This window comes from Sander vitreus, chromosome 5, assembly GCF_031162955.1.
Source record: "Sander vitreus isolate 19-12246 chromosome 5, sanVit1, whole genome shotgun sequence".
Lineage (NCBI taxonomy): Eukaryota > Metazoa > Chordata > Actinopteri > Perciformes > Percidae > Sander > Sander vitreus.
In genome coordinates, this window is record NC_135859.1 from 18099281 (window position 1) to 18126941 (window position 27661).

At 39.3% G+C, this 27661-nt stretch overlaps 2 protein-coding genes across 2 annotated transcripts in view; one reads left to right on the forward strand and one right to left on the reverse strand.

Annotated features, from left to right (window-relative positions):
• Positions 1-469: 469 nt before the first annotated feature.
• Positions 470-6448, reverse strand: bri3bp (bri3 binding protein). The gene is made up of 3 exons (XM_078250833.1): positions 6130-6448; positions 3827-3929; positions 470-3719 (listed from the first exon to the last, which is right to left on the reverse strand). The coding sequence occupies exons 1-3, from the start codon at positions 6304-6306 to the stop codon at positions 3298-3300; spliced, it is 702 nt and encodes a 233-aa protein (XP_078106959.1). The 5' UTR covers positions 6307-6448; the 3' UTR covers positions 470-3297.
• A 2100-nt stretch (positions 6449-8548) lies between these two features.
• Positions 8549-27661, forward strand: part of stpg2 (sperm-tail PG-rich repeat containing 2) — a 57336-nt gene continuing 38223 nt past the window's right edge. Inside the window, exons 1-7 of the mRNA XM_078249735.1 lie at positions 8549-8654; positions 9358-9461; positions 10073-10240; positions 12518-12685; positions 17069-17184; positions 18260-18371; positions 21568-21675. Coding sequence (XP_078105861.1) covers positions 8549-8654; positions 9358-9461; positions 10073-10240; positions 12518-12685; positions 17069-17184; positions 18260-18371; positions 21568-21675 — 882 coding nt within the window. The remainder of the gene's footprint in view (positions 8655-9357; positions 9462-10072; positions 10241-12517; positions 12686-17068; positions 17185-18259; positions 18372-21567; positions 21676-27661) is intronic.

Consider the following 27661-nt stretch of genomic DNA (forward strand, 5'->3'; position numbering starts at 1 on the left):
ATGATCTGCTAATATAATCTAGATTGTACATTTATGTAAATGCCTTTTCAAAGTATTTTCTTAATCCATATGTATACAGCAGGACTCATGGCACAGCTGACACTCATTTAATTCCTTTTTGTCAAGTAAACAGTTTAAAATCAGTACTGTATCTATTCCAAAATAGGCTTTTAGGAAACCCCAAAGATGTATCAGTGCCACCTAGTGCCAGAAATGTCCTTGTTAGAAAATTATAACCAAATACTACAAAATAAAAATGTATTTAAAGTTATTCATCAAATAAAGGAAAAAATTAAATCTACAGGCATTTCATCTCAAATCACACTTATGTTAGTTTCAATGGATTCCTATGACTTTGGTATAGACTGGTGACACATCCTGAAATTGTTTATCACGACATAAAATGAACACACACATTCACACTTTGAACGGGTAACACATCTGCATGATATTATTAATGAATCAGAAAGAAGATGGTGTTTAATTTATTCAAATCTGGACCTCATTTTCACTGTCAAAAGAACCATTTAGCCATCAACCGGTTTTGATAGACACGCATACGCACACACACACACACAGAACAGTTTGGTGCTTGCCACATCACTTAAGTACAGAAATATTCTGATAAAAAAAGTCTAAAAATATTGATGAAATTAAAAAAAAATCTGATGCATATTAAATTAAACAAAATATACATTATTGGCACAGCATGTTATAAAAAACCATGAAATAATAGGAATAAGGATACAGTTCATTGACATTATGGAATCACTAGACATTCAACAGGCAGTTTCAACAGAGAATAAACAGATAATCTGAGATGTCAACAGAAAGATACACTGGCATCTTTTAACATCCAAGTGGTAATGACAAGTAATACATGAGTAGGCCTACAGCTAGTGACAACGTTATAAAGTTTATCTGTGTTTTCAAGATGGGTTTTTTTTTCTCACAAACTGACATTTTTGTGGTGCAAGAAATAATAAAAACAGTGAGAGAACTCCTGTGCAATTCAAAAAATGGCATGGGTGAACTGGGTTTGTCTAGGGAGAGATTTTTTTCAATCAATTGATACACATTAAGACAAGCTGTATTACAACATCAAACTATTTTGCTGATTTAATTAAGACTTAATTCCAAGATAAAGATGAAAGGCAAGCCAATGGGTCTGATAAGAATCTGAATCCAGCCACTGTACTGAACATATGAAAAACCATATGAATATAGTAATTATCTGACATTAGCCAGTGTCTGTATCTGGTATTGTGGTGATGCGACACCTTCCTTTTCCCAAAAGATTATTAACACTATACCCTACACTAAGAAACATTAGGAGTGGAGCAAAGTTGCATCTCACACATACAAATGTTTTTGTTAACACAAGTATCAAAGGTGGTAAATACTGGTTGGTTCTTTGGCCTCAGTAGTGTCATGAACTGTAAGAGCCCTCTGATCATTTCAACCATCCTGCCACATTACTGACATGTCCTTTAGTTAATCTTTCTCATGGGAAACTGAAAGCAACATTTCCCACCCAAATTTGCACAGCATTAGGGTCGTTTGTATAAAAGAAATGTTAACAGAGCCCAGATTCTATAAATTGAAATTACAAAAAACTGTGCCTATGGTAATGTGTGTGTTAAACATAGAGAACCATGGCAGGGAAAGTCCCAGTCTTTTTATGACAGCACATGATGAGATATAAAAATAATTGGCAGAAATAATATACATAAAAAGCCCTATCAAATTAGAGTTGGCTACAGTGATGCACACCAAGCCTGTGTCTGAAGCAGTTTTAATATAATATACTGTATGTATCACGCTGGTTGTAAATCTCTCATTAAGTTACTAGGAATAGATATCACATTAACAATTAAAATAATATACAGCTTCAAATGTACATTTTCCAATGCAGGGTCAAATGGGGTTGTACAGTTACAAGCTTGTATTTTTGTTACAGGATCAAAGGCACTAGACCTAATTTCATCTGTAATCATGTTGAGAAATTGATCCTGTCCCCACAAAAAAATCCTCATCCTAAAAGATGTAGTAAGACATACTTCAAGCCAGTGTGATTTAAAACGACTCAAGTAATTCTTTCTAACCATTTCTGTGGATAATTTGCTTTTTGCATTCACACATTTAAATGTTAACAATGCTTTCCCACCAATTGAAAGATACTATAAACCACTAGCTGCAGTTCAAATCCCTACAATAATTCCACACTAACATCAAAAAGATGGATTTGGTCTTGACATCAGACATTAATCAGACTTTGAAACTTCAACGTGATGCAAGAACAAAACCCATTTATCAATACATATTGTACGTTACTGAGACAGATTTCAAACTATATCTGAAAAACTGTGAAGTGACTCAAAGAGACTAAGACATGATTTTAATATACTCGATATCTCGTTTCCAATTCTGTGTGTTGGTTGAGTCCCTGAGATATTGCTGCCTGTCTGCATTTTCTGCTATTTTTATGATGACTTTTTGATACAGTGCTCACACACACACACACACACACACACACACACACACACACACAGAAAAAGAGGTCCTGATGTCAAACTATTGCCACTATGGGACGGTACCTTAATGAAACAAACTAGATCTATGATTTCAACATTTTGGATGGAAAATGGAATAAATAAATCTTACTGTGAACAACCATCTAACATCTTGAGGATTTTTACAAATTAGAAATACAATGTTTGCATCGCCCAACCCCTTTCCTACTTCAGTAGTTTCAAAAAAGGGGAATACATGTTTGTGGACAAACCTGTGTAAGAATGGTAACCCCCAGGTTATTCACAAGGATAGAAATAAACAAACATACATAAAATAGGATTATTCATTTAGCAAAAGCATTGACAATGCTTATCCAAACACCAAAAATTCAAACCCCAACTTGGGAGTTTCTCAAAAATAGCTGAGGTGTAGAATTAGGCCAGCATTTAGAAAACCATGGACATCTCTCTGATAACTTCCTCACAGATGTAGCAAAAACCTTTCAATTAAAGCCTTGAGACAAGCATAAAGAAAAATAGTTGTTTGGTTGATTTGCGTAAGCTCCAAGTCAACTGTCCACACCTCTGAGGATTTGTAGGTATTCTGTAACTAAAATCAACTCAAGCATTTAAAATACGGTTTTCAAATCTAGTTTTGTCTCCCATCTGACAATAGAGTTGTAAATACCCAGTAGTTGTGTTACTGCAGATGTGTACAGCATTCTGACATCAACTGCAGCTGGTTGGAAAACATCCCCTCCCTCCCCCTCATCCTTGCTGCTCCCTACTGGTCCCCGGTGCGTTCCAGGCCGTCTATGACGCGGCTCAGCCGGATGTTAAGCAGCCTGATCTGAGTGTCCAGGTGGTCGATTTTCTCTTCCAGTGAACCTGCCCCACCTCCTCGACGCCAGTACGCTCCCACAGGCCCCGTCATGAAGTACACCACCATAATGAAGCAAAGTGGCAGCACCGCACGCTCAGGGTCGCCCTCAAACTTCTGCAGGATATAGAGACAGGACAGGGCAAAGAGCGTGACACGTGCTAGCCAGAAGAAGCGGCCGAACACAGCGTGCAGCAGGTAAAAGAAACCCCCCAAGAACATGGAAAGGAACCAGTAGGCCACAAGTACGGCGGCAACCAAGAGCAGGGCGCGTGCCGGAGAGTTGGTGAGAGATGTGGGGCTGAAGTAGTGGCTGAGGTTTGAGGCTACAGAGGGACAAAAGAGAGAAAAGAGGATTTTAGTCTTACAATACGACCCTTTCTTTGTGCCCATGTTTCATTGTTACAAATGTCATAATCAAGTTAAAACTTACAGTCGATGCCCATGACATCCAACAAATCTGACCAGATCTTCCAGATCGTGTCGAGAAAAGAGTCCACTCCATGGACAAACCGCTCAGTCGTTTTGGAGAAAAACTATAAAAAATTAAAAAAAAATGATGATCAACATTTTTTAGTCAAGAGCTATTGTACAGTATACAGATGAATCATTCAGAACATTGTAATGGAACCAAGCCTACAGTGAAAGCCTATAGTAAAAGAAAAAAGGAGAGGTGTCAACCAATACATGAAGAGAACAGCAGTGTAGTAGTTTAAATCCGTACAGTTGTGCAATAACCATTGATGACGAGATCATTCTTCAATCTATTGTCAACAAGAAAGCCACTCTATGCTAATGATAGCTTTCTTTAGGTACTATTTCACAGTACGGTCAGCCAAAAAGCTTTGTTAGCATGTTAGCATTGTCCACATTTAATACACATTTCACAACTATTAAAGCGTAACTCTCGCCAAAATGCAACCTAGGGTCTTTTTGTGAATGTACCCGAAACTTTCGTTTAAAAGCATATGTTCGTTTTTCGGTCAAATGGCCTTTTGAATGGGAGTAATAGGGGCACTTTTATGCTAGCCTCAAAATAGCTGTTTTTAAAACACTAAGAAGGCTCGACACAACATGAAACTTTGCTCGAAGTATCACCAGGGTCTCTACACCTTAACGAAAGCATTGACAACATTGATTGTGTACCCAGAGTTTACTAAAAAGAGAGGTTTTGAACAACTCACCATAGCTCTGTTGTTTCCGGCCGCTACCACCTCGGCAGTCAAAACGAGTCGATATCAAAACAAGTAGCCACAGATTTAGTATATCCCCTGTGCACCGGTGTAGTTAAGGTGTAGAGCCCCTGGTGATACTTGGAGCAAAGTTTCATGTTGTGTCGAGCCTTCTTAGTGTTTTAAAAATAGCTATTTTGAGGCTAGCATAACAGTGCCCCTAATACTCCCATTCAAAAGGCCAGCGCTCTGACTATAAATGGCCTATGTGGCTTTAAATCAAAACAGGGCTTACCAATTCTTCAACCAACCAACTCTCATTTTGAAATGGACAGACAACTACTGTAAACTATTAATACAACTGTTATAAGGCTGATCACGTGCCATTTTCACACTGAAAGCAGACTCTTCATAGGAAGCAATACATGCTACTGCCTACACACTTTAATAGCCCTTTCTCACAGCTTATCATAGCTAAAAAACGCGTAAGTGTAAATTGATTGCAACTTGTATTAATGATATTAACTTAGTTACAACTGCTGTATTTAACAAGTCACAATATCCCTCACGACAAAGGTCAATGTCACTTGGAAGTCATCATCAGTTAAAGGCAGACTTACTAAAGAATATAGTAAACTACATCTGTGATGATCATCTCAGCCTTGGCTTTGTAGACGAGTCACAAGACGAGGAGTTAGGTGTATTGTGTGCAACTGATGCCCACTGTTTCTCCATAACTTGACTCAATTTGCATGTTGTAATCGGTAAAGCAGACAAACTGTGAAACACAAACTTTCATTGTCCATCAAGTCCACATCGGCATATCTAAATGAGGACATTCTTTAATTTTTTTCGATGAAATAGCTAAAACTGCTACAGTCAGACAGTGTATAACATGTGTGTCGTGGAGACTCACATATGTCACTTTTGTTTGCTAGGGCGGCTACAAACAGGAAATAACATTAGATTTCAAATGCAGGGAGTGCAGCTGAACCAGAGCACAAGCTAATGTTTCCCTAGCAAAAGCAGCTTTCTAATGATTTAGAGTGGTGGTGTGCGATACTGTAAAATTTGGTATGATCCGATACCAAGTAAATACGGGCCAGTATCACCAATACCAACGTTCGTATAGATATTATCGATATATGGATCGATCCACCCACCACTAATTTAGAGATGAAGTCGACAAAAAGAATCAGCTGTTATAGCCTGGACCAACGGGGCTCACATTACGTTACAGCCATCTGTGAGGCGACATTTGATGCACTTGCTGATGGACTCAGAACAATGAATGGGGAAATTGGTTGCACAGCAAATTATAGATTTTAAGTGTTACTGCATGAAAACATAACGTTACCTAATTTTATTGTTCAACTGACATCTAACGTTATAGATGGATAAAACATGGCAAATTATGGCAATTTTTTTTTTTCAAAATGGCATCCGTGAAATTGTTGGTCAGGGGCCCCGGCGCGCTTGTTTCCGCCACAGTCAGACCACAAAAACGCCTAGCTTCTACAAGCCGCAAAAAAAACTGTTATCTTGCCAAAAGTCTCACACTCACCTTGTATAACCCTCTAATGTTGTCCTCTCCGAAAACACTGCTCAGAGTCTGGTAGATGCCGTTAGCTGCCCGTCGGAAGCTGTTCTGGTTGCTGGTCCTGCTCCTGGCCGCTTCGGCTGCGCACAGCAGAGACGCAGAAATCACAAAGAAAACCACAAAAACCCTGATTCCCTTCATGGCACCAAACGTCCCGAGATGTCAAGCGGAAATGTGTATCAAAATGGTTCAATTAAACGCAAGGTAAGCCTGGGAGCTAGCTGCCTAAAGTGACACCTTGGTGGTGGGGGATGAGACTAGTGATGGTCGTGATAACCCGTGTTGCCTTCATGGACACCTCGTATACTCATTCTTCCTCGCCCTAAATTGGCCTTTCGTGTGAGAAAAGCAGTCGATTAACGGCTGCTGCTTTATTGTAACAGTCAAACGACAATTAGCTGCTCTGTGCTGCAGTGGCAATGGGAACATAATATCAGTATGTTTCCTAATAGGTGTTTTATTTGGTTTACTTACAAAAGACATCTTGTGCGTCTGCAGGAAGCATACAGAAAGGACAGTTGTGAAAAATACTCATAGGCATCAACACTATTTAGAGTACCGAATTATTACACGTATATTTATTACATGGATTTTCCATCCATTTGCCTTTTTGAAAAACTTGACGTGTCATGCCTTTATAACCCAACATGTCCGATTATCGGTAAAGGCATCGCTTGTCTTCGTGGGAATTTGAGGCAGGATAGACTAATTTAAAGCTTGCTGCTGCCCTCCAGTGGTGAAGTAGTCTTACCAACGAAAGCTCCAAGCTCTGTTCTGGTTTCGTACAAACCAAGCAAAACTTTATTTCATAAGAAGATATCATGCTTGGACAAAAACATGTTTCTGCATCATTTAGTCTCCTATCTGTCTACAGCTACACAATTAAATTACTAACCAAGATAATTCAATTGATTTCGCTGTAATTGTAAACCCTAAGTCAACTGGAAACGAAATTACTTTCTGCAATTAAACCTACTTTTGTTCGATTTTCTTCTCTTATTAGTCATTGGTGTGTCTTGTTTTTCAGCACGGTTTGCTGTGTTTACACATTGATCAAAAAATGCTTTCTTAACTTGGCTTGCACCAAGATCCCTTGGGAAAAAGACAACACACGTTTTGTATTGTATTTTTTGTATTGCCAATATATTTATGCCATTTTCCGATGTATTAGTATTACTTTCAGTGGTGCAGTTTTTAGTAAACAGCTTCTGTTCTATTCGTACTGACTTGGTATGTGAGCAAAGTCTTTGGTGTGAGAAATTATAAAGTGAGTTTTAGGAAAATAAAATATCACTTTGAGCATGTGGATGACATTTGATATTATCTCTGTGATGATTGTAATTTAGTGCACCATCGAGAAGTTGTCAACTACAGTAATCATGTCATATTGTCATCAATAAAATGCTATATTGGTCTTCACTGTATGATTATTATTGTTGCTGCTAAGTTATTGGATACCCTGTTGTCTGACTAAGTTTAATTAGCCTAATAACATTTGTTAAATGGAATAGGCCTACAGACCAAACCTGCTCATGAGACATGACAGGAAGTTCAAATAAAGATGCAGTTCGCTGCTGTTCCAGAGAAGGCAGTTAGGCCTATTACTTGGATGGCTTTCCCTCATTATCCATATCTTAACTACATTGTGGGGCAATGCTAATAGTGCAGGAGGAAGTAGGTCAAGCCTGCAAATAATGATAACATGAGTGGTGACAACTGACAAGAGTAGGCAAATGCAGGAACAGTTGTTTTTACTACAGAAACAAGCAAGCTGTTTCGCTGGAATTTGTTTAATCACAGGAACATGAGTACTTTTTCTATGGACTATGGTTGCACATTAATAACAAAATCCATTACAATATACACGAGATTAATGTGAAACAGTCATTTTGCTGTATGTGAAAAATCAATTATAGGTTGATTATGCACAATATGCGAGCAAAACCAATATTGGTAACGTTAATAAAGGCAATAACATTTATTAGAGTTAGAAAATGTTCAGGTGATCGAAAATTATCATCAAGGGAGATACTATAGGCCTGTTTTGGTACCTCACTTAGGCTACTTTGGTTCCTTCTCATCAGTGAAGTTCTCTTAATTCATAGTTTTCACGTGACGTCACTATGAATACATCCATGGTGATGGTTCGCTGTAACTGCAGCGGGAACGATATGTGGTATCTAAGCAACGACGCACGCAATGCAACGCAAATAAGTCAGTAGTAGAAAGAGAGCAGTTGAGGAATGTTTTAACCAACCTGGGGCTTAACAAATTAAATAAAGTGGGAACTATAATACGTTTTTGGGTCAACTCTAGCAGGTGTCCGTGCTGTATAAATGAAGTTTAGTTAAGCCAGCAGTCTGTTTCCGCAGGGGAAGTTAAAATGTATGGACGCGCTCCAAGAGTGACCTTCATGACAACCAGCTGCACTGCATCGACAGTTGGCCCCGGCTCCTACGACGTCACCTTGCGCAGTTCTAAAATAGCAGGTAACGTTAACGTTAGGGATCAGTTGCTACAAGCGAAACTTGACTGAACAAGTCTAGGCTACTCCAGTCTCGTTTTAAATAAAAAAATCCACCTGCTTTTTTTTTGTACTCCAGAGAAATTGTAACGTTAGGCCAAAACGAAGGCCTAGCTACATATTACAATATTAAAACCATAGATATTCATGAACATCATCTATCTATGATTAAAATAACGTTATAAAGCTGGATGTTAAAATGCTAACGTTAACCTGAAAACCATAAGCTAACATTAGTAACGTTAACGCTGCAGTGACAGAGTCCAAATGTAATTGTAAAATACATTTATTCATTTATTAGAAAGATGACGACATTCAAACTTCATAATGTTATACAAAATAAAAGACCTAACGTTACATCTGGCAATGGAGTTCAATACATTAACTAGCAGTGGCCGGGTTGGCTCAGTGGTAGAGCAGGCACACATATACTGAGAGGTTTATGCCGCGACGTAGAGGTCCAGGATTCGAATCTGCCTTGTAACAATTTCCTGCATGTCTTCTCCTTTTCTCACCCAGCTGTTTAAATGTTTCTTCATGCTTGTTATTTTTTCATTTACTATAGTGTGTAAATCAATCAACCAATCAATTAATCAATCAATCAATAATTTTATCAATCAACAAATTGCATAGGCTATTCTCTTTTTGTATGTTTTCCTTTATTAAAGATGGCTATGCTCCATTCCTGACCTTGACCAAAAGACAGTCAATATTCAACCAGTCCAGTGAGAGGATACCAGGACCTGGACAGTATGACTTCTCACCTGTCAAGGTACTGCAGTTCAGAGAGTATCATTTACATACAATTAAGTCAAGACCTGAGTGTACCTGAGAACCATATATTGGGTTAGGTGAGGCTGAAGAAGAAGTCATTGTCAAGTACGTACACAACAAATAAATAAATATGGAGTACTTTTTGTTTTTTCCTGTTAAAAATATCTAAAACTATTAATTTAGGAAGGCAGGAGATGAAGCGTATAATACTGGATGACTGGAGAATTTTTTGGAAATTTTTTTTTTTTTTTAGGAAAATTTACAGTTAAAGCAACACCAAAGATTCTTTTGTAACTTAAAATAATGTTTCCAAAATGGTTTCAGTGGTTCATCAACTCGTAACAGGGTGAACGGCACTTCTGTATTCGCTTTGCGCCCCTTTATCGGCTAAAGCCGCACTATGCAAGTTTGCCAGATAGAGGCCAGGTAGAGGATCTGTAGCAATATGGTCGTTCAAATGAGAACGGTAATGGACAATTCCGCTTCCAACCTGTAGGGGGACCGAAGAGGAAGAGGGCTTTGGTGTTGCTTTAAGTAAATCTTTGTTGATCGCAATCTCATTCTCTGTGTGTGTCTGCTGGTCTCCCTGTTGAACCCATGTCTCTTCAGCTAAACATCCATGGTGGGCGCAGTCTTCAGAACCGCTCCAAGCGTTTTGAGGAGGTAGTGTCGAAGGTTCCGGGCCCCGGGGCCTACAATGTGCCGCCTGCCTCTGGAAACACACTCAGGGCCGTGACGGCTAAAGCAGGACAGGCTGAGAAGCTTGGCAGGAAAGTGGTAGGCATATCGGTACATTTATTTGGGCAAAGTAAATGAGCAGTCAGTTTACAGGAAATCTTTTATTATAGATTTTCTCCCTCCAGTTTATTATGTTTTTAATCTACAGTAGATTGGCTTTCATACAGTACATATCCATGACCTGTATGCATAAGGAATAGGCCTATATGTGGTTAGTTTACGTATATCTACATTTAACAATCAAATGCTTTTGTCCTGTGTATTAACACATTTATTACTACACTTTATATTAACACACTGCTTTATTTTAATAAAATGTAAAACTCTGTACTGTGATGTGCTGTATCTGCACCAAAGAAAAGATATGAATAACATTGCCTCCTCCAAAAGTGGTGACTGCCAATACAGTAGCTTGCCAATGCCTTAACCCCTTTTTTTTTGGCAGTTTTGCCATCTGCAGAGCGCTCATCATCATCACCATTTAGTTTTTCTAGACATTTGTCAAAACAGTTGCTTTTCTATTGTTCTTTTAAAATGAACACCACCTGGTGTATTTGCTGTAACATTTGAAATCTTATCACATTCAGTAAGGCATACTTGAACGGGATGCGAAACCAATGAAAGATTAGATAGACTATGACATCTTTTGTTTGTAATAAGTCAGACACTCTATCACATCTTACAATGTATAAAGCAGGGGTGTCAAACATACGGCCCGTGGGCCAGAACTGGCCCGCCAAAGGGTCCAATCAGGCCCACTGGATCACTGGAGAAGTAATTAATCCCAATTCCAAATTTACCACTTTAACCTCTATGAATATCCGAGTTCTTTTTCCGTAAATTTACGACTTCAATTTTAGAAATTCAGAGGTTGTTCTCGGAATATTACCCCTCTCTCCAGGGTCCGTAACATTATTATTTTTCCTACAATGGCCCTAGAAGGCTGTTATAGCAGAAGCAACTTGCGTTTGCCAATATCAAGCTGACAAGAAACTCTGTGGCAGAAAAAGTTTCTGATCTTTCTGGAGTGGTTCACTGGTCCGGCCCACTTGAGATCCAATTAGGGGGGGTGGCCCACGAACTAAAAGTAGTTTGACACCCTTGATGTAAAGCCTCTAATGTGTGTAGCAGTCATTTTTTAATATGCAACAGAAGCTCAGTAACAACTTCACGATCATGATGGATATATTGAGGACCAAAATATAAAGACACCAGACCGAGAGAGTCTTGCAGGAAACTGTTATTTCATTGTACTGTTTAAGTGATGTGTTTTGAATATGGAAATGTGAGAAGGAAGAAGAGCTAGATTTCTGACATATATTGTTTATTCTTTATGCCACTTAAAGGTGCTTTAAGCGATGTTGGGTGACAGCACTTCTTGTTGACATAAGAATTATTTTCAAACAAAACGGAGGCTAGCTCGCCCCTCCCTCCTCCTCATCCCGTCCCCTCTCCCTCCCTTCCGTGCTTCCGCGCACTAACACCCCAACCCCCACCCCCAAATCCTTCTTGTCGGTTATTGGCTGGAACACTGGAAGAATGTTTGTTATGTCGTGTGGTGCAGGTTGGCACAATTTGTTTTTGTTGCCGTTTGTGGAGCCTGGGCTGTCTACAGAGACCGCGGTTTTTTTTACACTGTGTTCAGGAGACAGACAGCTCGCGAATAGTGAGGAGATGTTTGCTGTATGTGACAAAAAGTGTTGTAGCCTAAAAAACGTGTGACATTGCTTAGAGCACCTTTAAACAGTATAACAAAAGTCTTATTAGGTCGAATATGCAATTTTTTTGTATAATATCCTCAGTAGCAGTAACAGTGGAAAAGTCAGACCTCATTCTGTCCAGAGACAGTCGGACTAAAGACAACAGCGTGTTCATTATACCTCTGTTGTTTGTAAGCCCCTGAAACTTTGCTCATCCTTTTGTGTTTGGTGTCCAGATACAACAAGGTTTTGGCAAGCACTCATGACCAACCATGAAAGTTATGTTAGCACACACATGCACCCACACCTTCCAGCTATAGAAAGTTGGAATAGCTTTCATGCATTTTGACTGAGATGGCCTTCATTGTTGGTTCACTCAGCAGATATTGTTGCCGCTCCTACACTGCTGTCTTTCCTTCTTTCTTCCTCCCTTTCCATTTTACTTGTTTGTTTCTTATCTTCTGCCTACCCACGCTCCTCCTGTCGCTGTCCCTCCCTCTGTCTCACACTTTATTGGCCCCAGGCAGTGCTCAGCTACTTTGTAAGCCAGGGCATCCTCTCCATCACAAACCCTGACCTCTCTCCCTGCTCTCCCTGGCTTTTTCTCTCTGCGCAGAGGCTGCAGGCTAAAAGTCTCCAGCTTGTTCGTCAGTCAGATATCCCATCCATTCCTTCCCCGGGCCAGGCCCATGGCTACGAGGAGGACGCCGTGGGTGTGCTCCTCAAGCAGCCGCCCGTTCCCACGGACACAACCCTGGGTCCAGCCTTCTACAATCCACTGCTGGTAAGGACACACATACACACACACACACACACACACACACACACACACACACACACACACACACACACACACACACACACACACACACACACATCCATCAGAGAATGTGAGGTGTTCATTTATGCACGCATGTGTGCTTTCATTAGTCTGTAGGAGTGTGTCTGAGTGTACTTACTCTGCCCGCGAGGCGAGGTCCATTAGTGCTAGGCAGATGTAATGCACTGCTGAACCCCCACCCCTCCCTATTCAGTTGGCCCAAAACCCATTTCCATAGCTAATGAATGGAGCTCTACTTTAAAAAAGCCACAGCGCACCAATGCTCATCCATTTTGCATGCCAACAAAGAGAGCCATTAGTAATTATTCTTCAAGCTATATTACAATATTCACTTAAAATAATGCACACGCCTGCTGGTGTGGCTCTCAATTAAGTCATTTTTCATCTGTTAATCACCAGAGGAAGTCAACAGCGTCCTTGAGTGTTGGCCGAGGTTGTGTCAACACACCGGCGCAGGCACAGAGGCGTGCTGTGATTTAGGGCTATCAGCAGTGCATCCATCCTCAGCTCTTTTTTTTCTTCTGTTGCTCTCCCTTTGAAAGTTCAACCTCCGTCTCTGTCTGTCTTCCTCCCTCTGTCTCTCCATCTGACACACTCATTTCTTTCAACTCAAACACTTCCCCCGCCCCGTGCTCCGACTGAGTTGGAGTGTGGAGAGATGGAATTAAGTGGTTGTCTGAGGATGTTACGTCAAAGTAACCGTGGCAACTTTTGAATTATGAGACATGAGACAGAAATAAAAAGAGCAAAACTTTGTTTTCTGTCTGAATGTCATTGAGAGGTGAGCGGTTTTATCTGCTGACCCTAAACTGATGGTTCACGGCTGTATCGACAGAACAATTACTTTACTGCATTGACTGCTACGCAGAATTAGAGATGTACTAATATGCTGGAGCAGTGAGTAGTTATTGGCCGATATGAGTAAAAAGCTCTTGTATTAGTATCACCATGAGGTATTTTGTTAGTTCAGACTGTGTAGTGATTTGTCAGATTATCATTACACAGTTGGCCAGATGGTGATATGGAGCACAGGCTGTGTTACTATATACTGTAGGAGACAGAGCACCCAAATCAGTTTAGAAAGCGAAACTTTAAAAAATAAACATTACAGCAGTTTTTAACTGGCCAATCAATGAATGAGCTGCATCCATGACAGATCATACACGTGGGAACATAGCAATGGTCCCCACACCAAAATCAGATTTATGCTTTTTTTACCAGCAGCTTTCTGCTGTGCTCAACACGTCGAGCGTACTCATTTGATATGATGGCAACAAGCGTATAGGACTGCTGTAAATCCTTGTATTCAATGTTACAATGTCACTGTTTTGTGAGGCTGGGGTTTGCATTGATAAGGAGAGAAAAGTTAACATTTTAAGCTTTACTTGTCGATTAGAAAATATCATATCTGAATGATAATATGTATGCTAGAACTGAAATAATGTTGACTTTCAATTTAATTTTCTAGGAGGTACAGATGGTTAACAGATTAAAGGAAAAACCAGCATAAAGTATTTTAGTCAGATGTTGGTCCACCATAAGCTGCCAGAACAGCGATATACTCATTTGCATAGATTCTGCAAATAATACATTCATTGTTTGTCTGTAAATACTCTACCCCAGAAATCAAGTATTGGTCAGTTTCTACACAGAATCCGGATTTGGCTTAAAGATGTGAAATATGGGCAAGATTGTCCTCTAAATAGAACCTGAATCAGATTCAAATCCATGCTGTGTTGTGAGTATGTTTGTAGAAAGCGCACCAACAATTTCAGCCTGCGGGATCCTGCACACACGCACACAATCGTACTGACAAAAATGATTCTCATTTAAATGAGATAAATAAATAGAAAATAAATAGCCTGGCATTCCATTGTATTAAAGCTGAATGACTATGTTTATCCCCACTAGCTGTGTTTTTATTTAGCTTTTTAAAAGCTCTCCTTGACAGAAATGGGCAATTTGTGCTTCTGAACTCAATGCCAGCTGTGATACCACCACAGTGCTTGTATGTGTCTGCTTGCACTGCAGAACAGTTATGTTTTTCTTATTAACTTTAAGCATTTGAACATTCTCGTTTTCTATCTCCCTTCCTCAAAACTAGATTGGTAGATCACAGGGGACAGAACCTCAGATCTCGTCCTCTAGTCACTGTTGAAGTTGAGATAAGGAGACAGACACCCCATGGCGTTAAAAACTTTTTGAGACTCCCTGCCAATCCTCCCATAACCTGCCTCGCTGTATAGACACAGTTGGGTCAAGGGAAAGTAAGAAAAGAAAGGAAAGATTTTTTTTTTAGTAAGGGAAGCTTTTTCTTACATGTCTGTTTCATTTTAACCAATCCAATCCACCCTCACCTTCAGCATACTGGCATGGTTTGGTTCCCTGACTGAGTTGAACAAATGTCCCCTCAACAGTCACTGTTCTATTATCTTTATTTTGACTATTATTGCCACTGTTCATCACATCCCCAACCGGCACCGTCAGACACCGCCTACCAAGAGCCTGGGTCTGGCCGAGGTTTCTTCCTAAAAGGGAGTTTTTCCTCGCTACTGTCACACTGTCACACTATGCTTGCTCTTGGGGGAATTACTAGAATTGTTGGGACTTTATAAATTATAGAGTGTGGTCTAGACCTACTCTATCTGTAAAGTGTCTCGAGATAACTCTTGTTATGATTTGATACTATAAATCAAATTGAATTGAATTGAATTGAATCAACACAATCATAAAAATGAGCGGGAAGATCATTGGACAACCCCAGACCACTCTTACAACCATATTTGAGAAACAGGCCATCAGGAAAAGTAAACTCATCATATCAGACCCTACCCATAACCTCAACAACCAGTACCATCTGTTACCTTCAGGGAGGAGATTCCATTCCCTTCCCCTACGATCCAAATGAGCCATGTCCACCTTTGTGCCAGCATCCATCAGACTGTTGAACAAACAATAACCACCCCCCATCGATGGATCCAGACTTCGACCTATTCTCCCTACCCACTACTCCTACCCTCAGGGTTTTTAGTTTCTTTTAGTATTTTAGTAGTTAGCATTTATTTATTCTCTGGTATGGTTAATACGGACTATGTATTGTTGTATGTTGTGTTTAAATGTGCCTGACCACAAACGAAGTTCCCTCACGGGAAAAATAAAGTTCTTTTGATTTGATTTTAGACACACAGGTGGTTTTTATTTTTGAGGGACAAGCAGCATACTTCTTTCAGTGTCTTGATTGGGAGAATTGTGACACCCTACCAGCTTATTTCCAGACATAGCCTCTCTCAGTGCGCTCAGGATGGCACTGAGGGTCTCCCCAAGATCTCTGACATATATCTGTCATTTAGCTGAACTTCGCATTTCATTCAACCCAAACATGACCCCCTGGCTAGAAGAGAAACCTGATTATCCTCCTGTTATCTCGTTCTCTCTCTCCTACCATCTCATTCTTACTCTCTGGCTATGGTAAGCCATTTTAACATTTAATAGTTAGACTGGATATTTATTGCAGATATCCATAATTCAACTCTTCCTAGTCAAAAAGAACAATTCAGATATCCACAATGACATTCTTCCTATCCAGATTGAACATTCCAGATATCTGCAATATAATTATTACTAGCAATAACTCCCATTTTAGATATTTACAATACAATTGTTACTAGTCAAAACTAAAGGGAGCCATTTTGGCATTCATTATTATCTTTTTGCTTAATCTGTTCGGTGACGTGTTTATTACAGGTCACGGACAGACACAAGTCAAACACTGCGTCAGTTACTATTTCAGATATATAAAATTACATTCTGGATGGGAAGCATTACTATTATAGATATCCACAATTGTAATTTTCCTAGTAAAATTGCAGTTGTACATATCTGTAATTACATTTTTACTAGTCAGAATGTATTTTGGATAGTCAAAATTACAATATGGATATCTGGAATGTTTGTTTCATTTTGGAAATCTGACATTAGAGTTTTGACTAGTAACAATTGTATTGTAGATACCTAAAATGGGAGTTATTCCTAGTAATAATTCTATTGCAGATATCTGGAATGTTCATTCTAGATAGGAAGAATGTCATTTCATGTCATGTTCTTTTTGACTAGGAAGAGTTGAATTATGGATATCTGCAATACATATACATCTGCAATACATATACTATTATGCATATCTAAAATGTAATTACAGATGGGAATGTGGTTGTACTAAATGTTAAAACTGCTTGCCATATCTGGCCAATCCTTTCTTTCATCCAATCCTCACCCCCTTTCTCTTGGTGTCTGTCCGTTCTCTCTCTCTTACTCGTTCTCTTCCTGTAGTCCGAGAAGAGTTCTGCACAGAAGTATAAAGGCGTCCACTTTGGCAAGATGACAGGGAAGAGAGGTCAGGAGACAGTGGAGGAGGGACCGGGTCCAGGACAATATTACCCTGAGATGTAAGTATTACATGTCATGGTACAGTATTAAAAGAGTATTTAGCATCAGTGGCATACTTTCTTAACCTCTTATTTTAGAGAATGTGTGATATGCACCTACAACACCAAAACAAATTCCTTGTATGTGTAAAAAAACATACTTGACAATAATTTTTTATCTGATTCTGATATGAAAATCAATTCTGATTATTTTACCAGAGGCCTGGCAACATGTTAAAGCAATAGTTTGACATTTTGTTAAATACACTTTTTCTTTGCAGAGAATTAGATAAGAAGATGGTTGGCATTTCAGTTCACTTTAGAAAATGCTAAAGTTAGCAGTACCTTAGGAACGTCGCTAAATAAACAAGTAGCATCATTTGTGATTCGGAGAGAGTGAGAATTGAAGTTCAATGCTGGTATTTGGAATAAAAACCTTTAAAAAAAAATCACATTTTGAATCATGGATAGAGAGCCAAAAGGTTAGATTAGTTCACTGCTCTTGAGCTCGTACGGAGATGTGTGTTGAACAGAGAAACTGTTCCACCAAAGGGAAATATTGCTTTGATCCTACAGCCAGGGCATTATGTTTGACATTTCTCACATAGTGTTTCTATTGATGGCCACCGAGGATGGGTCTTACTAAGCACTTCTGCATTGGTGGGCACACCCAGCTCAGCTATGCATAAAGCAATTGACTAAGTATTAGAAGAGAAAGTGTACATGTGAGCAATCACACTGTACACACATAGGTGTAGGCAGAGGTTTACACACTCACACAAAAATGTCTGTGATTCGCATGTGATTATTGGAATCATTTAAAAATGATTAAAAACATGTATTTCCTCCTGTTACAGTTGTTTCAGTCTTATTTCTTTCCTCATCTAGTTATTAATTCTCTCTCCCATCCTACTTTTCTTTGTCTATCTCTTCCTATTTACTTTTCCATTACACACCTCTCTTCCCATTTCATTCAATATATTGTATCTCCCCATTTCTCCTACACAGAACACTTCTCCCTCTCTTTATTGCTTATCTCTTCTATTTGTTTGTCTGTGTCTTCTATTCTCATTGTCTTGGTCTCCGTCTGTCTCAGAAACCTAGAAATGCACTATGAGAATGTGAACCTTCAAAAGGAGCAGAAAGGCAGAGCTGAGCTTATCATCCCTCGCTACCACGAGCTGGTACCCAAGCAAGAGGAAAAGAAGGCGAGTATGTATTTGTGTCCATGTGATGCTATAATTGCTAAGAGTAGATGAATGAGAAGAGTAAGAGATAAAAGCTTTAAAGGACTGGGATCAGCATTAAGCTCTGCCCCTGTGGAGGACACAGTCCTTTAAAAGTGAGCCTATGTAACTTACTGAACAATGGCCACTGCGACCACAAGTGATAATTAAAGCAGCATTATTGGATTTTGTTAGGCACTTGTGGGCAGTGCAACAAGCTGTAAGCACAACATTGACATATTATCACCTGATTAAAGTTGACATGGTGAACGTGTTAGCAAAGGGTTGCTTTTTTTAAACAGCAACACAAGCATTCACTTGGAGTCAGGTTTCTGGTCACCTGATGAATGTAAGTCCAATATTCACTTTGCTTATTGCTCTGTGTTGCATAGTAATACTGTAGCTTGTGTGTAATATTTGCTTCCATGACCCCGTAGTTACTGAAACCTCTAACCCTAAGGGTTGAACAAATTATGTCTATTTTAACATATTATATAAAGTAGTTGAAATCACAGTAAACACCCATAGTTAAATTCTGATGCTTTGACAGGTTTCAGGAGTTTTAATGCTTAAGAAGACATTTATCTTTGGCAGTTAAACAGCTTGTCCTCCTTCACTGCACTTTGATTTAGATAAATTCTTAACACAATAGGATTTGAAAACTGCAGATTGAGAATGAGTCATGATAGAGCACGGTGGTTTACAGTGAGAACTGAGTCAAGGTAAGTACTTTGGATTTATTCTTGATTTATTCAAGTACAGTCGATTAAAGAGGAAATGATTCCTAGCTCACCCAGTAGAGTATGCACCCCATGTGGGCTGCATTTTGTCCCCCTGATCTATCTCCCCTTTCGTGTCTAAGCTAACCTGTCAATCAAAGGCCATACAAGCCCAAAATAAAATGTAAAAAAAAAGAGGAAATGATTCAACCCCTCCTTCCTCTCCCTCTTTATAATTCATCAGTTGATATGTTTACCCATAGAGGGCAGTAGAACATAACATTTCATCACAGACTGGCAACCACACACACATGCAAACACACACTAACTTCCAACCAAACGCACATGCAAACACACACTGACTTCCAACCACACACACACACAAACACACACTGATCCATTTGAGCCTGTTGAGTGGAGGGAAGTTACTCACCTGCATATGAACTTAAGTGTGCCGACAGAGTTATACTTTGTGACGCCTTATTTCAACTGTCGGTGGGGTAGAGTGGGTAAGGCAGAGTCCAAAAAACGTGGGACTGGATTTGTGGAGAGAGAGGTGACCATATCCTTTCTGTTAAGGACTCGCACATACGTCTTTCTCTCTTCTTGTCCTCTCTCCTTGAACAATTTGCTCTGCTGCCTCTCAACTCTTTTAGGTTTTAGTTTATGTAATCATGCATAGTTCATTATACACGACATTTTATTGCATTTGTTCTACCTCTATTTGAATATATATATATATATATGTGTCTATTAATATTACTAAAAATGTGTTCTAACATACTATAAATTATCCTGTGACTTGTATCAACAACTTTGCCTTCTGTGTAAGCTTTATGTGTGCACCATGCTGAATTTGGACCCCCTACCGTGATGGCTGCACCTCCATCCGTCATCATTAGTATCTGACATCTCAACTCACACGTACGCCTACACACACACATACACTGACCAGATGGGTCATTACCCACAGTGGGGAGAATCAGGACAAACACCTTTACTTCCTAGAGATCAGCAGACCGTCTGCCTCTTATGGCTTGGGGCTGCTGGTGTCCCATAGAGTTTAAGGTCTGTATGTAGGATTTCCCCATTAAATAGGCATTCTGACATGGCAAGGGCAACGACTGAGCACACCACTTTAACAAACCATTATCGTGTGTATCCCTGCAAACAAAAGCAAAACAGATGGAGTTATACCAATGCAATGCCTGATATTACCGTGTAAATATAAAGTTCACAGTCAGTTCAGCTTAAAAAATGTTGTGAATTCCATGTTAACGTTATAATGGATGATGATGTTATGTTGGCAGCACTTGTTATTTTTAGAGCCTGGAAAGCAGTATTTCTCCCATGGGAAGAAAATAAATAACAACACTGCATCTGGTATTATCTACCTTTAGACTGAGCAAACAACTGAGACAGACTGTATACGTTAAGTTAAATGTATTATAATGATATTGTATTTGGATAAGGGTCCTTACATTTTCTTATTTTTTTCAAATTCATCATCTTGCAAGGTCAAAATTGTATTGAACCTTATCATAATTTGAGCCTGTATATTGGTGCCTTGCAGTGATGGAGTGCATGGAGATTTACTCATGTATCCGCATGGCTGATGAAAATAAAAAAATAGCAAACCTGTTCAGGAATTTCTTTCTGCTTCCAAGAGTTGTGTTAAGAGGAGAGTCCCAATCATTTTCTAGTCAAGGGCCACAGAGTAAAACTAACACGTTTTTATTACAGTAATGGCAGAGACAAGGTGTACCGAGCGTGTCACAAAGAAATACTTACAGAAACGTAAATGTCTTTGACTCCGAGCAGGTCTGGCACAGAGCTGAAAATGATCGAAACAAGTAGTATTGCTCTCTGCGTCTTTATTCAAAAAAACGATACGTTTCACCTTAAGAAAAGCATTCTCAGTGGCAGCTTTACTGTACATTAGCATATTGTATGTCTATATGTGACATTTCAGATTCTGAGGACAAGAAACTTGTTTCTGGCAAGCAGACATTGTAGTCAATATTCATGAATAAAGATTGAGCTGTCCTAAGGCTTGGGGAAGACATATTGTGCCAATATGCTCCACTGTTCCCTCTCAAGATTCGGGTGTAACTGCTTACAATCGCCACAGAAATCCATGCTGTTTTCCTGCCGACCTTGTTAACCTACCTCTGGCTCAGTAACCTTTGGGTTTACTACAAATACAAAAATCTCCTGGCTCTGCACTAGAGAATGTGTGTGTGTGTGTGTGTGTGTGTGTGTGTGTGTGTGTGTGTGTGTGTGTGTGTGTGTGTGTGTGTGTGTGGTGTGTGAGGTCTGGTGTAATTACTGCACTGAAATCTTGCAATAGTCTTGAGTTGGCAGATAACATGATGTTTCCTATGACTATGATAAGAGCACTTGACTACAAATATCACCTTGTACTTAATGTACATTCCTTGCTTTCTGCTTCCCATCAGGGAGTTCCTGGACCAGGCCACTATCACATCAGAAGTCAGTTTGAGAAGCCTGTGAAGTCCAGTGGTAACTTGCCGAAGGTCACCTGTCCCTTCCTCTCTCAGGCAGAGGTACAATGCAAATAGAACTAGATATGGCTCACAGTGAAGCCATTAGGTGCTCTTTGTGTCGGCCTGTGCATGCATTTTCAGGTGAATCGGGTTGTACTGTATAGAGCAGGTTCTTTCTCAAGCAACTTTAACACTGCTTTTGTCCACAAGGGTCTATTTCTTTTTTGGTGTTTTTGCTTTCAGCTTCCTATTGCGTTGATTTAATGTCTGCATGCAACCAGCAGTATATGACTGCAGAACTACAGTGATTTCTTTCCAGGAAGTATGAGACCAGTTACTTTTGTCTGTAAGTTGTAGTTAAATGAAATCATCTATAAGCAAAGATAACCTTGTGTAAATATTAGCATTTATTTAAAGTTAAGTTGTGTGGACACTTACCCTAAGACATCACTGTACGTTTTTAACCTTGTACGTTTTGTTAACTTACGCTACATATTTTAATTGGCCTTTCTGCATGACATGCATGCTCACACTGAACGTAAGCACAGAACCACCGGTTGATTTTGTCCATTGACAAGGGGGACAATTCAGAGTTTAAAACGGGCTTAATCCGTACCGTGTCTGCCCGGCTTAAATTCTCATTACTGATTGAAAAGTAAACCCCTTATACCGGAGCTTATGTGGCTATTGTGGTTACTTGACAAATGAAAATCCAATATCCACTCTCCTTTTAGTTTTGTTTTGGTTTCCAAAATGAAATATCTGGCTTTTTAGTTTCTAAATGCTCCACTATGTTTATTAGTCGCTAATTTTGCTTGTCTGCTCTTTTGTGCTTAATACTTATACTGTCTGTAACAAGTAGCTTTGTAACCTCATGAAGCTACATATAGCTACCCATAACACTAATTCAACATCTTTAGCTTTTAGCATTTGCTGTAATAATACAGATCATTCTGGGATGGAGTAATCATGCACCAATATTGATTTAACTGGCTAAGATAAACAAATGTAGATCCATAGATTTAGTGGTATTGCTCAACATAATGCACTATACACAGAGAAAATAATCACACCATATTGAAAAGAAATAATCTATGGGAGGCAAATATATTCAATTTACAATTTCTCAAAAGAAGACTTGATTTTAATATGGAATATTTAAGATTAAGTTACAGTTCCAAGACATTGAGCTAGGCTTTGCTTGTTTAATTGATGTGCTGGGAGTGGAGGGTTTCTTCAGATGAGGGTGAGGATGAGTTTATTAAGAGGCTCAGAGGAGCAGAGATGAAGGATGTGAAAATGTGTAGTTCTGCATCTCAGGAATAGATGAACTCCTCTGTGGCACTGCCCCATTACCTCACAGATTCACTCCTGTGAAACTCTCCTACTGATGTTTTAATTATCACTCTGACGCACACGCAAATTTCATTTGCAGACATAGACACAACGGACAAGTTTGCAAGTACTACTGACAGGCATGCAAATTACAGTTTTTTACAATCACTTTGCTACTAATTTCAGAACCTTGACGTCATTTTTCAAAACTCTAGACACAAAACTCAAATGATCATCACTTGTAACACAGGCTGTCCCATGTTCAAACATTGCATTGTGCATTCATATCTTTAAATAAATCTTGCACTTGCACAATCATTGGTTCAAAAAACAAATTGATTGTGAAATGCCATTGAAACGTTACTTTAGATCACCCACACACAAGCTACCCATAGTTTCACTGGGTCATCATTCGTACAATCATTAAATATTGTAGTACAAAATAGGTGATACATGTTTCATTATGGTACTAGATGTAAATACATCCCTGTAAAAGTACTGCAGTAGTAGAGAGAATACTACAGACACAGTGGAATCATTGAACAAAACCTGAAATGTATTGATGAAAAACAATACAGTATGATCACAACATAGGTTTATTTGAATCAAAGCAAAATAATTAGCTACAAAATAGAAAAGACAGTACTGCAAAACATCAAATGCAGTGTTCCTCAACTTGCTTGTACTGTAAAAAGTAAAACAAAGAAGTGATTACTGTACTTCTACATATTCATCAACTCTGTCTTGTGGATTTGGCTGCAGGTTCTCATCTACATTGCAATTAGCCAAACATCTTGGAAAAAACCTTCGGGCATGGCGAACAATGTGATATATATATATATGTATATATATACCACACACATATATATATATATATATATATATATATATATATATATATATACAGTATATCTATAAAGTATATATCTCAATCATCAGTAACGAGTTGGCAGAATTGGACAAGCAATTCCAAGGGCCTGCATGCATACAGTGCAGTACTGTCACTACTGTAAATAGTCTCAAAGGTACATGGGACCATAGAAACAGTGTCTGATACAGTAAACAGTAGTACATTACAGTAAAGAATGATGATGAAATATTACATCCATAGATAATGTAGTCTAATTGGTTCATGCTCCACACTAATTGGTGACAATGAATCTCGTTATCTTGAAACTTTCATGATCTAAACATGGAATATTGTTTGTCTATTTCCATACAACTATGCATTAAGAGTAATGCAACAGTTACTTATCATTTTGAGTAGTTGTATCCATTGATAGTTAGATCATTGTAATGGAATGAATAGACAATCATCTGAAATGTAATGTGTGAATTGCTTTTTGAAGGAGTAGTACTTTGATGTTAAGTTGTGTCATATTGAACAGGTGATCTTTGTTAAATGAACAAATGATCTTTGGTTTATGTGTATTGTATCCAAGCAATTGAAAAAAGTGTTAGAGTTTTGAAAAATGTGTTTTTTGATCATTGGTTGTGAGTTTTTTGTCTAGAGTTTTGAAAAATGACGTCAAGGTTCTGAAATGAGTGCCAAAGTGATGTAAAAAACTGTAACACACCTATATATTTCATGTAAACACTTACACTTCTACATACGAGCACACAGGCATGCACTCGCGCACCCGCCCGCACACACACACACACACACACACATACAAGACTGAAACATCAACAACTGATGCAAGATTCTTGGGTTCATTTGATCTGTGTGTGTGTGTGTGTGTGTGTGTGTGTGTGTGTGCATGCGTGCGTGCGTGTGTGTGTATGCGTGTGTCATAGTTTCCTCTGACCTAATTTCCCTGGCCACATGCTGTGTTCGTGCGTCGACCCTGTGAAGTCGTCACTGACACCCACCGAGGAAATCTGTGAGTGTGTGTGCACGTGTCACATGTCATCTCACATGCAGAACTAAGAGCGACAGTTTTCTTAGATCTTCGTCTCCCCGTGTGTCCGGCTCCATCTGACACTGTTACCCTGTGGACGGATGGAGAGGAAACGAGGGAAGGAGGGGATGAAGGGAGGGAGGGGAAGATAAGAGGAACAGCTGGCATCTTCCAGCTCTCGCCTCTTACTCCACCCTTTGACTTCCCAATTTCCTAATATCAGACAAACACTTTTTTGAACACATGCTTTTTTCTCGACTCTCCATGCCCTTGCTCCCCCACTCATTTCCCTTTTGTTCCCTTAAACTAAAAGCCTTTTTTTTTATTTGCTGTGAATGGTAATTTTTATTTTTATATATTTATAAGTGACAACACTGATTACTCATTGTTGTGAATGAATGAAATCTAAGCCCATTCAGCCTTAAACCAATTCAAAATCATGAGACACTGAATCCTTAACAACAGCAGCAAATTGATTATTATATATTATATTATACATAAGATCCAAAATGATGCAATTGAAGGAATCCCTCATTGTTACAAAGCGTATAGAACCTAAGGTGTGTTTCTTTTGCTGTGTTTCTTTCTCAACCCCCTGGTATGCATCTTTGCCTTTTTTGTGCAGCCCAGGGTGGATTTGTGTCTTTGCATTATCTTTATATGCTGTTGTACTGCCTTTGAAATTCTCTTTATGCTCAGCCTAAACTCATCTTAACCGTGAAAGTGTGGTTTTGTTTGGTGCCAGAGGGGCATGTGGGCACTTGCACTACCTCTGTTGTTCCATCCCTCTGTGGCGTCATTAGCCCCCATTTACAGATGTTACGTTTTGTCGCTGAGGTACGCACAGAAGCACCTTGCATGGACAACACGTTGGCTTTCAGCATGAAGTATTCCTTTGGCATTTCCTATCATATTAAATGTAAAATGCTAACAAAGAGCAGTCACTAAGTTCGAGAGGGAAGAAAATTGCCCAGGAATAAAACGTTATCAAAGCCAGTAGGGCAGCGTTGTGGATTGACAGATGGCCACGAACCCATCTCTACAACCCACTTTTAATGAACACAGATGCACAGTTTTGGCCTTGAAACAGCATGTCTTGTAACTCCCTCTCCTCTTCTTTCTTCTCTTCAAATACTCACTTCATTTCTAACCCAAACACTTCCCCTCTCAGTCATTTTCTTCTCCTCTCTCCCTTTCCTCCCCAGCTGCACCTTTTTACTTGTTCTTCTTTTGCTCTCATTTCTCTTTTTCGACTAAAAGCTCAATAATTCAACTGTGCAATCCTAACACCATTTTTATTACCCCACAACTAATTTTCCATAGGCTGCATCTGGTTTAAATGGGAAGTGCAAATCAATGATTGGCATGTTTCCAAAAAATGGGTTAAATTTAAGATCATTCCTATAGTTTGAATCGCATCTGAACTGACTCAGAGTATGGGTGTGTGTGTGTGTGTGGGGGGGGTCTTCAAGTCATCAAGGTCTTTTTATTCCTCTATTGCTTTTGATAAAAACCAGCTGACTGGTTCAGTTGCAAGAGGATGAAGAGAAATTTGGAGTTACATTGAAACACAGTTCACCTTCAGTAATTTTAACTGAAAAGGCAACTTATCTGCTTCGGCCCCATGCTTGCCTGTGTTATAATAGGCAATCAGATGAACACATTTATACCTGGGACGTGATGCTGGCAAGGAGTTGTAACGCTGAATCAGCTCTGATATCAGCAAAACAGTCAAAGAACATTACATACCTGATTGTGTGCATCATTGTTTTTGAGTTGGATATGCTGTTTACCCCCATCTCTTTTTTTCTCTCCCCATCTTATCACTTTGTTCTGACTGTATTCATTTGACTCTCTTTTCTTTTCTCTCATGCATGTAGTATGGCTCTATGGATGGCAATGTCAAGCTGTCTGTCTGTCAGTCCACCTTTTTGATCCAGACTGGAATATCAAAGAATTATGAACCCAGGCTTTTCAAAACATAGTATCGGGTGTGTGTAGCCAAAATCAACAGTCCAATACATGTCACCTTTTGCACATCTATTATCTTACGAGCCTCAAAGTGAATCTATGTCAAGCAGAATCTGAGAGCAATAGTGAGCAATAATCCTTCAGTACTTAGGCTACATAGCCCAACAAAAACATTTTGTTAAACATAAATTAAATGTTAATGTAAAAGCCTTTACAAAAGCAAAAATATTAATATATTTTCCTTGGAGTGTAACACTGCTTTTATCAAGTTAAAATCTTTGTCAATCCACTGTGCCGTGAGGCTAAACATACTCACACGAGCCAGTAGCTCATGAATATGTGTGGCCACGACGTTTTCACTTACTTTTAGATTTCAGGGAGACAGAAGTTAGCAAAATGACAACGACTGGGCTGTGTGTTGGCCTGGTCATCTAATGCGATGAACTCCATCACCTTGTTAGTAATACCTTTAGCTCTGGTGCTGTCTGTGGGGAATTTTCTCCCTTTTTTTAAATGCTGTGGTTATCATTGAATGAGTCTTTCTGGTGGCAGTTTATGTCACTTTCTCCGACAGGGTGTAATACTCCAACACGGCCGACATTTACTTTTAATGTAAACAAACCACACGTGCACATGGCCCCCTTTGACCTCTTATCATACGTCATGCCAGCGTTGCGTCCAGTCAGTGGCTTCTTCTCTGAATCAGCAGCAGCATATGTGCGGACTGTGTTGTCTGAGTCCTACTGCAAAAAAACAACATATAAACATCGGCCACTGCCATCGGTGAATGCCATCTTAATTGCCGAACAGCCGATGGCAGTCAACAAGGCGAATATTGG

Coding starts and splice junctions, on each gene's coding strand:
- bri3bp (XM_078250833.1), bottom strand. CDS start 6,306: ATGAAGGGAATCAGGGTTTTTGTGGTTTTCTTTGTGATTTCTGCGTCT. Junction 3,930..6,129: donor ACATTAGAGGGTTATACAAG/GTGAGTGTGAGA, acceptor AATTTTTTATAG/TTTTTCTCCAAAACGACTGA. Junction 3,720..3,826: donor GGATGTCATGGGCATCGACT/GTAAGTTTTAAC, acceptor GTCCCTCTGTAG/CCTCAAACCTCAGCCACTAC.